Raw genomic sequence first — 12396 nt, forward strand, 5'->3', positions numbered from 1 at the left:
TCTTGTTAATTTTCTGTCTGAATGATCTATCTGTTGTTGAAAGTAGGATACTGAACTCCCCAACTATTCATGTATTGTGTAACTTCCTTCAGATTTGTTAGTATTTGCTTATATATGCACCCATATTTAATATTCGTTAGTATTTGCTTATATATGCACCCAACTCCACTGCTGGGTGCATGTATATTACAATTCTTGTACCTTCTTGACACATTGGACACATTATCATTATATAATGACCTTCTTTGTCTCTTGTTACCATTTTTCACCAGAAGTGTGTTTTGTCTGATATAAGCATGGCTACTCCTGGTGTCTTTTGGTTTCCATTTACATGGAATATCTTTTTTCATCCTTTCACTTTCAATCTATGTGTGTCCTTAAAGCTGAAGTGAGTCTCTTGTAAGCAGCATATAGTTGGGTCTTGTTTGGGGTTTTTTTTTTTGTTTTTTTGTTTTTTGTTTTTTTGTTTTTATCCATCCGTCCTGTCTATGCCTTTTGATTGGAGAATTCAATCCATTTACATTTAGAGTAAGTGTTAATAGGCAAGGACTTACTAATACTGGCTTATTGTTTTCTGGCTTTTTTTGTAGTTCTCTGACTTCTTTCTTCCTCTTCACAGCCCTCCTTTGTGAATTGCTGATTTTCTTTTTTCTTTTTTCTTTTTTCTTTTCTTTTCTTTTCTTTTTTCTTTTTCTTTTTTTCTTTTTTTAATTTTATTTCTTAAATTTTACATCCAAGTTAGTTAGCATATAGTGCAACAATGATTTCGGGAGTAGATTCCTTAGTGCCCCTTACCCATTTAGCCCATCCCCCCTCCCAAAACCCCTTCCAGTAGCCCTCTGTTTGTTCTCCATATTTATGAGTCTCTCATGTTTTGTCCCCCTCCCTGTTTTTATATAAGTTTTGTTTCCCTTCCCTTATGTTCATCTGTTTTGTCTCTTAAAGTCCGCATATGAGTGAAGTCATATGATATTTGTCTTTCTCTGACTGACTGATTTCACTTAGCATAATACCCTCCAGTTCCATTCACATAGTTGCAAATGGCAAGATTTCATTCTTTTTGATTGCCAAGTAATACTCCATATATACCACATCTTCTTTATCCATTAATCCATCGATGGACATTTGGGCTCTTTCCATACTTTGGCTATTGTTGATAGTGCTGCTATAAACACTGGGGTGCATGTATCCCTTCGAAACACACCTGTATCCCTTGGATAAATGCCTAGTAGTGCATTTTCTGGGTTGTAGGGTAGTTCTATTTTTAGTTTTTTGAGGAACCTCATACTGTTTTCCAGAGTGACTGCACCAGCTTGCATTCCTACCAACCAACAATACAAAAGAGATCATCTTTCTCCGCATCCTCACCAACTTCTGTTATTGCCTGAGTTGTTAATGTTAGCCATTCTGACAGGTTTAAGGTGGTATCTCATTGTGGTTTTGATTTGTATTTCCCTGATGATGAGTGATGTTGAGCATTTTTTTCATGTGTCAGTTGGCCATCTGGATGTCTTCTTTGGAGAAGTGTCTATTCATGTCTTTTGCCCCTTTCTTCACTGGATTATATATTTTTTTGGGTGTTGAGTTGGATAAGTTCTTTATAGATTTTGTATACTAACCCTGTACCTGATATGTCATTTGCAAATATCTTCTCCCATTCTGTCGGTTGCCTTTTAATTTTGCTGATTGTTTCCTTCGCTGTGCAGAAGTTTTTTATTTTGATGAGATCCCAGTAGTTCATTTTTGCTTTTGTTTCTCTTGCCTCCAGAGACGCATTGAGTAAGAAGTTGCTGTGGCCAAGATCAAAGAGGTTTTTGCCTGTTTTCTCCTCAAGGATTTTGATGGCTTCCTGTCTTACATTGAGGTCTTTCATCCATTTTGAGTTTATTTTTGTGTATGGTGTAAGAAAGTGGTCCAGGTTCATTCTTCTGCCTGTCGCTGTCCAGTTTTCTCAGCACCACTTGCTGAAGAGACTGTCTTTATTCCATTGGATATTCTTTCCTGCTTTGTCAAAGTTTAGTTTGCCATACATTTGTGGGTCCATTTCTGGGTTCTCTCTTCTGTTCCATTGATCTGAGTGTCTGTTCTTGTGCCAGTACGATACTGTCTTGATGATTATAGCTTTGTAGTATAGTTTGAAGTCCAGGATTGTGATGCCTTCTGCTTTGGTTTTCTTTTTCAAGATTGCTCTGGCTCTTTGGGGTCTTTTCTGGTTCCATACAATTTTAGGATTATTTGTTCTAGCTCTGTGAAGAATGGTGGTGTTATTTTGATAGGGATTGCATTGAATATGTAGATTGCTTTGGGTAGTATCGACATTTTAACAATATTTGTTCTTCCTATCCAGGAGCATGGAATCTTTTTCCATTTTTTTTGTGTCTTCTTCAATTTCTTTCATAGGCTGTCTATAGTTTTCAGTGTATAGATTTTTCACCTCTTTGGTTAGATTTATTCCTAGGTATTTTATGGTTTTTGGTGCAATTGTAAATGGGATCGATTCCTTGATTTCTCTTTCTGTTGTTTCATTGTTGGTGTATAGGAATGCGACCGATTTCTGTGTGTTGGTTTTATATCCTGCAACTTTGCTGACTTCATGAATCAGTTGTAGCAGATTTTTTTGGTGGAATCTTTAGGGTTTTCCAAATAGTATCATGTCATCTACAAAGAGTAAAAGTTTGACCTCCTCCTGGCCAATTTGGATGCCTTTTATTTCTTTGTGTGAATTGGTGATTTTATGTAGTAGTATGCTGATTCCCTTGTTTTTATCTATGAATCTACTATAGGTTTTCACTTTGTGGTAACAACCTAACTTCAATTGCATATAAAAGCTCTACTCTGGGGTGCCTAAGTGACTCAATCAGTTGAGGATCCAACTTAGGCTCAGGTCATGATCTCACGGTTCATGGGTTCAAGCCCTGTGTCAGGCTCTGTGCTGACAGCTCAGAGCCTGGAAACTGCTTCGGATTCTGTGCCACCCTTTCTCTCTGCCCCCTCCCCTGCTCATGCTCTGTCTCTCTCTGTCTCTCAAAAATGAGTGATCATTATAATTTTTTTAAAAAACTCAACCCTTTCTTTTATGTTCTTAATATCACAATTTAACTCTTTTTATATTGTGTATCACTTAAAAGTTACACGAGTTGTAGTGATTTTTAGTACTCTGTCCTCTAACTTTCATACTAATATTTAAGTGGTTAACATACCATCTTATTACAGTATTAGAATATTCTGAATTTGACTATATATTTACCTTTACTAGTGTTGTATATGTTCATATGTTTTCATGTTACTAGCTAGCTTCATTTCAGTTTCAAGAACTCCTTTCAGCATTTCAGGCAGGTCTAGTAGTGATGGATTCCCTCAGCTTTTGTTTGTCTGGGAAAGTCTTTATTTTTCCTTAATTTCTGAAGGATGATTTTGCTTGATTATGCACTTTTGTATGCCTTGGAAATGTCTTGTGTTGTTCAGGTTACAGCTATATTCAAGATCTGTACCTTTCTGGGGTGCCTGGGTGGCTCAGTCGGTTTAGCCTCCAACTTTGGCTCAGGTCATGATCTCACGGCACATGAGTTCGGGCCCCACGTAGGGCTCTGTGCTGACAGTTCACAGACTGGAGCCTGCTTTGGATTCTGTGTCTCCCTCTCTCTCTGCCCCTAACCCACTCGCATTCTGTCTCTGTCTCTCTCAAAAATTAAAAAAAAAAAAAATTAAAAAAAAATGAACTGTACCTTTTATATTATTTAGGAAATCTAAAATAGCTTAAAATATAAAATTTATATATATATATATGATTTTATTTGAATTGAGAGTAGAATTCTATGATAGAATATTTTTCCTCATGATTCTATGCCTTATAACCTAAATTAAAAATTAAAAATCCATTTACTTAACACATTAATTAGTGTCTGAAACTTAAGCTTTGGCAGGATAATTTAGTTGTCAGATTCAGAAGATCTCCCAAGAAACTTTAAAGCATATAGAGAAAGAGAAGGATTCTGGTGTCACAAGATGTTATCTATTTTGTGGTAAACATAAGAATTCATGACACTGCTCACATCCAATATTTTCTTATTGCTAACGCATTTCTTAATTCTCTTATACTTCAAGTAGCTTTCCACTGCTAACATAAGTCTTACTTTAAAACATTTTTTTTAATGTTTATTTATTTTTGAGACAGAGAGAGACAGAGCATGAACTGGGGAGGGTCAGAGAGAGAGGGAGACACAGAATCGGAAGTAGGCTCCAGGCTCTGAGCCATCAGCCCAGAGCCCGACCCGGGGCTGGAATTCACGGACCATGAGATCGTGACCTGAGCTGAAGTCGGACGCTTAACCGACTGAGCCACCCAGGCGCCCCATAAGTCTTACTTTAAAGCAAAGAACCCCACATAACTTCATCTGCCTAACTACAACATGAGGTCTAAAAATTAGACCAGAGGGCAGGAAGGTGCAAGCACTTTATGACAAAAGAAAAGGAGCAAGACAGACATGTGATAGCACCATACTTGATATAAATTTCACATTTGCTCTCGTTCTATACCTCCAGCCTAAGTGCTCTTTTAGGTTCCACAGAAGAATGTTCTAACACAATAGGAGTAAGTACTCTGTGATGTCTACCTAACCCAGGGTGATGACAGATGGAAAAGATGAGCAGGAATAAATATTCCAAATTCTCACGTATGACTTTGTATTCAGATATTTCTAAATGCTTATGAGGAAAGATGGCTAAAGACTTCAAAACAATGTTCCTTTTAAATATTTCTATGCTTACTTTACACTCATTCTTAGAGTAAAATTTTAATTAAGGTAGTTTCAAATCATTAATAATATAGCATAACAGTAATAGAGACTATTTTATAAAGGCTCTTAAAATATAAGTGAACAATTTTAGAACATATGAATGTATACAGCTTGATGAAGAGATTAGTATACTATCCAGGTAATATTTTTTTTGTGAGAGGAGATAAGATGACATCTAAAGCAATCAAATTATTCTTTCAACTAGCTTGCTATTCCTTGAGATTAACATCTGTAGTCTTTGAGTGCTCATTATATCTAGATAGATGTGAAAATAAAAAGAAGTGGTATTGTCCTGGAAACTTCTAATCAAAGCAATAATAAAACTTTTTGGATAACTAAATTTTTATTTCCTTAATAGCTGCTCTGAGTGAAAACTTGTTTAAAGATGATAAACTGAGGAGTCTAAGGAAATCAATATAATTCAAAAGAAAAATGAAATGTTCTTGTGATATAAAATATGTACCTACCTTTGTGGAATGTAGAACATATGTTGGGGAGGTGGTTTATAGAGGACTCCTTCATACACAGGCCAGAGCCCACTTAAAATTCTGAAGAGAGAACTTTTTCCACAACCATTGGGCCCAGTTATCAAAAGGTGCATTCCTTCTTGTACCTAGAGTAAGGAATAGAATTATAAACTGCAATATTTAAAAGTGATTTCCTTTGGCAGCATTTAAAAGCAATTCTTTGCAAATTTTGAAACACATGATAACCTAGGATTCAAAAAATATATATATCAGGACCGAGAACATCAAATTTGGCTTTGACTTTGCTCTGAGGCTAATAGCATGATAAGATAATCCAACTCCAGGGGCGCCTGGGTGGCACAGTCGGTTAAGCCTCCGACTTCAGCCAGGTCATGATCTCGCGGTCCGGGAGTTCGAGCCCCGCGTCAGGCTCTGGGCTGATGGCTCGGAGCCTGGAGCCTGTTTCCGATTCTGTGTCTCCCTCTCTCTCTGCCCCTCCCTGTTCAAGCTCTGTCTCTCTCTGTCTCAAAAATAAATAAACATTGAAAAAAAAATTAAAAAAAAAAAAAAGATAATCCAACTCCAAAGGAAATAGACCTTCTTGGAATGAGCACTGGATTTCTAAAATTTTAATTGAGGTCCTGTCATCAGATGTTATACACATATGTAGAAACAAAACCACATGGGAAATAAGAAAGTATAAAATTTTAAATTAACATATATTAAATTTGACTTTATTTATATTAATATTTGACTAAATTTATACTGAATTCAAATACAACTTGGTTGTATTTGTCAGTTGGAGTTATTAGCTATAAAGCAAAGTTTATTCTAAGATCCAGATGGTTGGTTTAATTTTCTATTTCAGCAGTCTGAAATGTTACACAATCACAAAAGCTCATCAGAGAGATGAAATGATTCTAATTCTGTTTTGTTCACAGATGGGGAAAATACATTTACCAAGCCAAGAGAGAGGAAAGCAAGAAGACTATAATTTAGTCTTATGTCTAGGAATGGATTAAAACATATATATATATATATGTCATATATGTTATATATATGTTATATGTGTTATATATATGTTACATATGTTGTATATGTATAATATATAATTCTAGGAATGAATTAAAACATATATATATAATAAGTTATTTATCCATTATCAGTTGGATGCTTCTCTTTAGAATTCTCCATCTTATTTATCATTTAAATTTAAACAGTTAAGTTTCATGAATTCCCATTCCACCCAATGAATCAGGAAGCTGTCTTAGTGTGGTATTTAAAAGGCATTGTAAAACACAAGGAAAAAGAACAGCATTTAAAAATTTGCCTTAAGAACACTGATAAGAACATTTCTAAGAACAAGTGATATTTTGTAATCAGTACTAAAAAGTGAATATAGCATCAACGTATGAAAGGCAGAAATCTGTATGCTTGTAGATACAGTTTTGTGTAATAAGGATACAAATATCTAAGTATCAGTGATATAAAATATGTCATATTTAAAACTCAATGATGAAGGAGTGCCTGGGTGGCTCAGTCTGTTAAGGGCTTGACTCTTGATTTTGGCTCAGGTCATGATCTCACAGTTTTTGAGATTGAGCACCGAGGTTCTGTGCTGTTAGCCTGCACAGAGCTTGCTTGGGATTCGCTCTCTCTTCCATTCTCTCTACCCCCCTCACCCCAAAAATAAATAAATAAATAAATAAACTTAAAAAAAAAAGAAAACTCAAAGGTGAAAAAACACTATATTATTTGCATTATGTCAGTATAAGGGATCACTTCCATGTCTACATATTGTGTATAACATAAGCTGGAATCTTCTTGTTGGAAGAAGGTGGTGGGAAGAGGAAGGAAGGGAAGGAAAAAAGGGAAGGATTGGGAAGGAGGTTAAGATAAAGGAGCTAGGGATGTATACAATAAGTATATGTAAAGCCAAAATGGTTCAGATTTATGTTCTGTCTAAATAATTAGATTTCCTTAGTAAACACTGATTGGATATCTACCATGTGCCAGACATTCCTCTAGGCACAAGGGCTACAGTGCTACCCAAGACACATTTCTGTTCTCATAGAGCTTATATTCCAATGGGAAAGGCGGCAAGAAACATGTGAACAAAAATTAAGCAGTGATAAATACTTCTTTAATGGCAAAACAAGAAAGATTCATTTGGGAAAGATGGTGGCATTGTGGGGTTGGAGGTGGTAGGGGGGGATGCTTCTTTTGAATGGTGGACAGGAAAATCCTCTTTGAGGAGGTAACGTTTAGGCTGAGCCTGCGTGACAAGAAACAGCCAGTCAGAGCAGGAGAAAGAACATTTCAAGCACTGAAGGCAGCTACCACAAGGACATAAGACAGGAGTGAGCTTGGGTCTAAACATTTTACTATAGATATTTTTTCTCCCTAATTGTAGCCAACTGAAAAGTTATTTTGATAGAATAAAGTTTGAAGAAAATCCTGGGAAGAACCCAGAAAGAATTAATTTTGTGATTTGTTGCACTCTGTCACTAAAGAGAGGGTTAAGGAAGTTTAATTTTGTAGAAGCATAAATACCTCCCAAATGATTTTTTTAAAGGTATGTGGCATGGCAAAAGGCATATTCACAAAATATTTTAATAGCATCATTCTCTATTAGGAATTCTCAGAAATTTAACACATTTGAGTCATAATAGAAGCCTTTTCTATATTCGTATTTTTTTATTAGCATAAGTTTTCTTATGTTTAACAGTGAGTGTGAAGCAAAAATAATTCCCACATCATTGAATTTTCTTTATCAAATAGTTTTTTAATTCCATAATGGATAAGAACCTTTTCCTCTAGAAACCTGTTTCTCAATGTATATATAGGAAACAGAATTTTCATTATATTTTAGGGACCTGACACTTTTTAAATAAAACTCCCCGAGTCAGAAACAAAGCCAACTATCATAAAGTATACTATATTAACATATATCTTTGTAGAACTTCAAAATTGATGACATTTCATTAGATTAAGTATTTTTAAATTCATTTTGTATAAAAAACAGAGCCCTGAATTTTTTCACAGAAAGAGTGCGATGTGTCCAGAATAATGTAGTTAGTAGGTGGTATAATTCAAGACTCTTAATACTATTTAATAAATGGAACAACAAGAATTGATACTACAAAACCTAACCTGACAAATTCTGTATAACAATTCATAAATTAAAAATTGCTAAACTATTAATAAATAATGAAACATTCCATATATGCCCCTTCAAATGTTTTATTTCAAATCTACTTAAGATTATGGTGCATCATTAGCACCTAATTGGTACTCCTGATCATATCCAACTAATTAAATCATTCTGTAAGTCTATAAATGGAAAAATAAAGCCTAACCAAATTGTAATTTAAATACAATTTCTCAGGCATCTGGGTGGCTTAGTCGATTAAGCGTCCGACTCTTGATTTCAGCTCAGGTCATGATCCCAGGGTCATGGGATTAATCCCTAAATCAGCCTCTACGCTGAGGAGCCTGCTTAAGAGTCTCTCTCTCTGCCCCTCCCCCACTCATTCTCTCTCTCAAAACAAACACAATTTCTCCTATATTTATTAACACAGAATTTTCCTATGTTCAGTACTTATCATCTTCCAGAACCCTTATTCATTTGCAAGCACATCTGTAATAATTAAACTTAGACTGAGGTCCATGCTGAAATCATTAGTATGTGTATTGTCATGTTTGTTAATTCTGTTACCAAGTCCAATCATGTCTTCGTAAATTTAGATGCCTTCATTGTAGTCATTAATGCTTATCAGCGAATTATTGTGTGCTTGAATTCCAAAAATGTTTGTTCAAATTTTACAATGCTTTAAATTAGGGCCTCTGGTTTACTAAGCAATTTTCACTTCTTGGTTTTTGTTACCAAGACATAGAATAATAAATAACAACTCTTAATCTCAACAAAATTAAACACTAAATTCCAATCCATGAATCTTCTGATTATTTCTTCCTATGGAAGAGGTGATTATTGGAAATATAAATTATATTTAGAGAATATATAATAGCAGAAGTAAACTTGCTAATGACCTCTTCCTTATATTTTAGTAAATACATTACAACATAGGCTTGTATATTTTGAGTAATCCGTATAAGGAAAAAATTAAAATCTTTTTCCAGATATTAATTTCTGAGGAATTTCTCTATTGTTCCCAAAAGTTACCTTGTATGGGCCCTCAGTGCACTGAGAAATTTTGATTTTCACCCCGGCAAAAAAGCAGTAGAAATCAAATTTCTCTTTCTCTTTGCTTTCTGAGGAACTGCTTCTGTAATTGAGCCACTATGCATACCTTTCTTGATTTCCCCTCCTTTCCATATGCTCCTCCAAGTACTTAACATAAGGTACATGAATTCTGAGTTGTTTTGTATTAGTGTGATGGCAACAATCAGAAGATTCTTGAATATCATCTTACTTTGAAGTTTAGCCTGGAAGCCACCACTTCTCCCGTTGGTGTAATTATGGGAACATTTTCACAAATAATTCCATGATCCACATCAATAACTCTTCCTAAAAGTTAAGGAATAGTTTAAGTTATAAAAGCTAGTATATGTTGTATCTACATCTCAAAAGAGGTTTAATGTAAATTTGGACATTCTGACACATATATTTGGAAAATATTTCTCAGAAACATTGTACAATAATCTAATGTCAACATCATAATGAGAGCATAATGAGATAAACTCTATCTGATATAACCTAGCTATATTCTTTATAATTGTTTATTTCACTAAATTAACCTTCCCTACAGAAAAAATACAATGCTGCAATAAGAGAATTAAGGTGTGGAATAACACAATTTTTAAAAATGTGATAATTAAAGTTAAGTTAAAAAATATAGAATAATGAAGAACAATAAAATGTTAGCTCTAATTCTGTATTTGAATTTTAAAAGCAAACAATTCATCCTGCCATATGTTCAGTTTCTAAAAATAATTTTAGAAATTTGTTCTAAATAAAATAGCATAATTTTTTCTTGGTAATGTTAGTCACCACTCCTCAAATTGTGACACTAACTTTAGGAATAGTTGTTTAAATAAGTAAATATTAGCTCTTGGTAACTAATAACAGTGATCTTCTAAAAAATTTTGGTTCTGTTGATAAAGTAAGCATTTCAAAAGAGGAAAATATAAAACATTTGCTTTAATACCTTTGATTTCCAATGTGTCACTGAGGGGTAATTCTATGTTAACTCCATTCTTGCTATGGTTTTCAGACTCTTGCATGACAGCAGCTCTCTTATAAATGCCTCTTTTTACTTCATCAAAGACCCAAAACATATTGTACACTCGAGCAGTATAGCCTGCTAATTCTGTGATCTAAAATCAGCACAGAGATAAAATAGAGTTAATATACTCCAGATAGACTTTTAAATAAATATGCAATCTATTAGCTTCTTGATTTAATATTAAAGATCTTATTTCATAATACGTGAAAAAAATAATACATCTGTTAGTGATAAAAAATAACAGAAAAGGCTTACCAAGAGAGCAAAATAACACAGTGTCAATGTAAATTTGATTGGAATTATAAAACCCATAAAAAATTATTCATTCAAGTGAGTGTTCAAAATAAAATGTAAAGATTTCAGAATGTTAGTGAGGCTTAAAATCTTTCAATCAAATTTCTGATTTGGCTCCTGTTTACATGACAAATTTTATTTCCAGAAAATTAGAAATTTTGTGAAAAGCTTAACGTCATTCAATGAAATAACAATCCTTTGTTTTGATATCTTTTTTCAATTTAAAATGGAAGATTTTAAATATAAGAAAAATAGGGGGTTTTTTTTCCTTATTATGAAATGAATGTTTTTAAGTCAAATTGATTGTCAAAATTCCTAAGCTTCGCCAAAGAAAACACTCCTGTCAGAGGATATCAATACGGGAAGTGAGCTCAGTGAAAAGCTTCAAATCCTTTTCAGTCCAAATCCCATAGTTCAGCTTCTTTTCCAGCCAAACATGATTTACATGCCCAAAGAAAAACATTAAATCTGACTTTTATTCTGGGTGCGATTAAAAATGAGATAAATCTCTGTTTTAGTCCCTAAGGCTCAGTAGAATGGTGCCTTGCTCTTATTCTGCCAGTTGTCCAATTTAGGTTGAATCCCTTGCTGTTTTTCTATTAAAATAACACCTTGTTGTTATCAGGGTAATGTGAAAGGTGACTCATCTCCTGTCAAGACCACCTTTCTCAGTGCAAAGAGAAGCACAAAAACCATTCCCTTATGGGAATATTTACTAGGAAATTGGTACCAACAAGCAAGGCATGTCACTAATAAATTGTGGAATAATACAACAATGCTGACATTTGTGTAAGATTTATGTGTGTGCAAAACCTAAGCCGTAAATGAGTATGGATAGTTATCTATAGCCTTCTAGCACACGTCTCTACTATGTGAGACGTCTGTATTTAGTATTTCATTTCTGTATATTAATGTAACTATTTAATCGGTAATTTCTAAAATGTTATCTAGAAGAATCCCTTGAGTCCCCAAGTGGAGCAAAACAGAGCCAAGAATTAACAACATACAGATTCAAAAGAAACTCAGGTAAATGTATTTGCATAGAGGAAAAAATCCAAAATGAAATGTATGGGTCAGTTAAAGAAAGGCAAGAGGCAATGAGTTAATACGCTAGAATGCAAGGTGGAGTGGGCAGAGTGAGCATATGACTGTTGACAAATTACTTTGGGATACAAGGCACGGAGTTTGCCCTAGGACTCTTACTCTAGAGAGGAATCTTGTTTCTTCTGGAACCAGCAGAGAGAACACATGGTTCTTGCTTGTGCTGTTACAGCAATGGTAAGATTCTTTAGATGTGAACATTCTATGATCCCAAGTATATTCAGGGAAAATAAAGCAAAATGAAATTATTTCTTGTACTGGATACAATGTAGAAAAAACTAGTCAATTTCTTTCTGTGACTTAGGTAGCAAAGTATTTTAATATGAGATGCGTAAAACTTTGATTTGTCATTTAATTTTAATAAATGATTTATTACATCAAAAACCTATCTTAAAAACGATGTACACATTATCAAAATTATTATTTGAAAAGAAAATTTAAAGCTGAGTTGTTTTGGTATATGACCCTAAACAATCGGTTTTACTTTTTAAA

At 34.1% G+C, this 12396-nt stretch overlaps 1 protein-coding gene across 1 annotated transcript in view; it reads right to left on the minus strand.

The window, feature by feature from the left end:
- The window catches only part of ABCD2 (ATP binding cassette subfamily D member 2), a 67683-nt gene that overhangs the window by 39915 nt on the left and 15372 nt on the right, over positions 1-12396 (minus strand). The window contains exons 4-6 of the mRNA XM_011283869.4: positions 10432-10600; positions 9697-9791; positions 5264-5409 (exon numbers count right to left, since the gene is read on the minus strand). Of these exons, the coding sequence (XP_011282171.3) occupies positions 5264-5409; positions 9697-9791; positions 10432-10600 (410 nt within the window). The remainder of the gene's footprint in view (positions 1-5263; positions 5410-9696; positions 9792-10431; positions 10601-12396) is intronic.

This window comes from Felis catus, chromosome B4, assembly GCF_018350175.1.
Source record: "Felis catus isolate Fca126 chromosome B4, F.catus_Fca126_mat1.0, whole genome shotgun sequence".
In the NCBI taxonomy this organism is placed as follows: Eukaryota; Metazoa; Chordata; class Mammalia; order Carnivora; family Felidae; genus Felis; species Felis catus.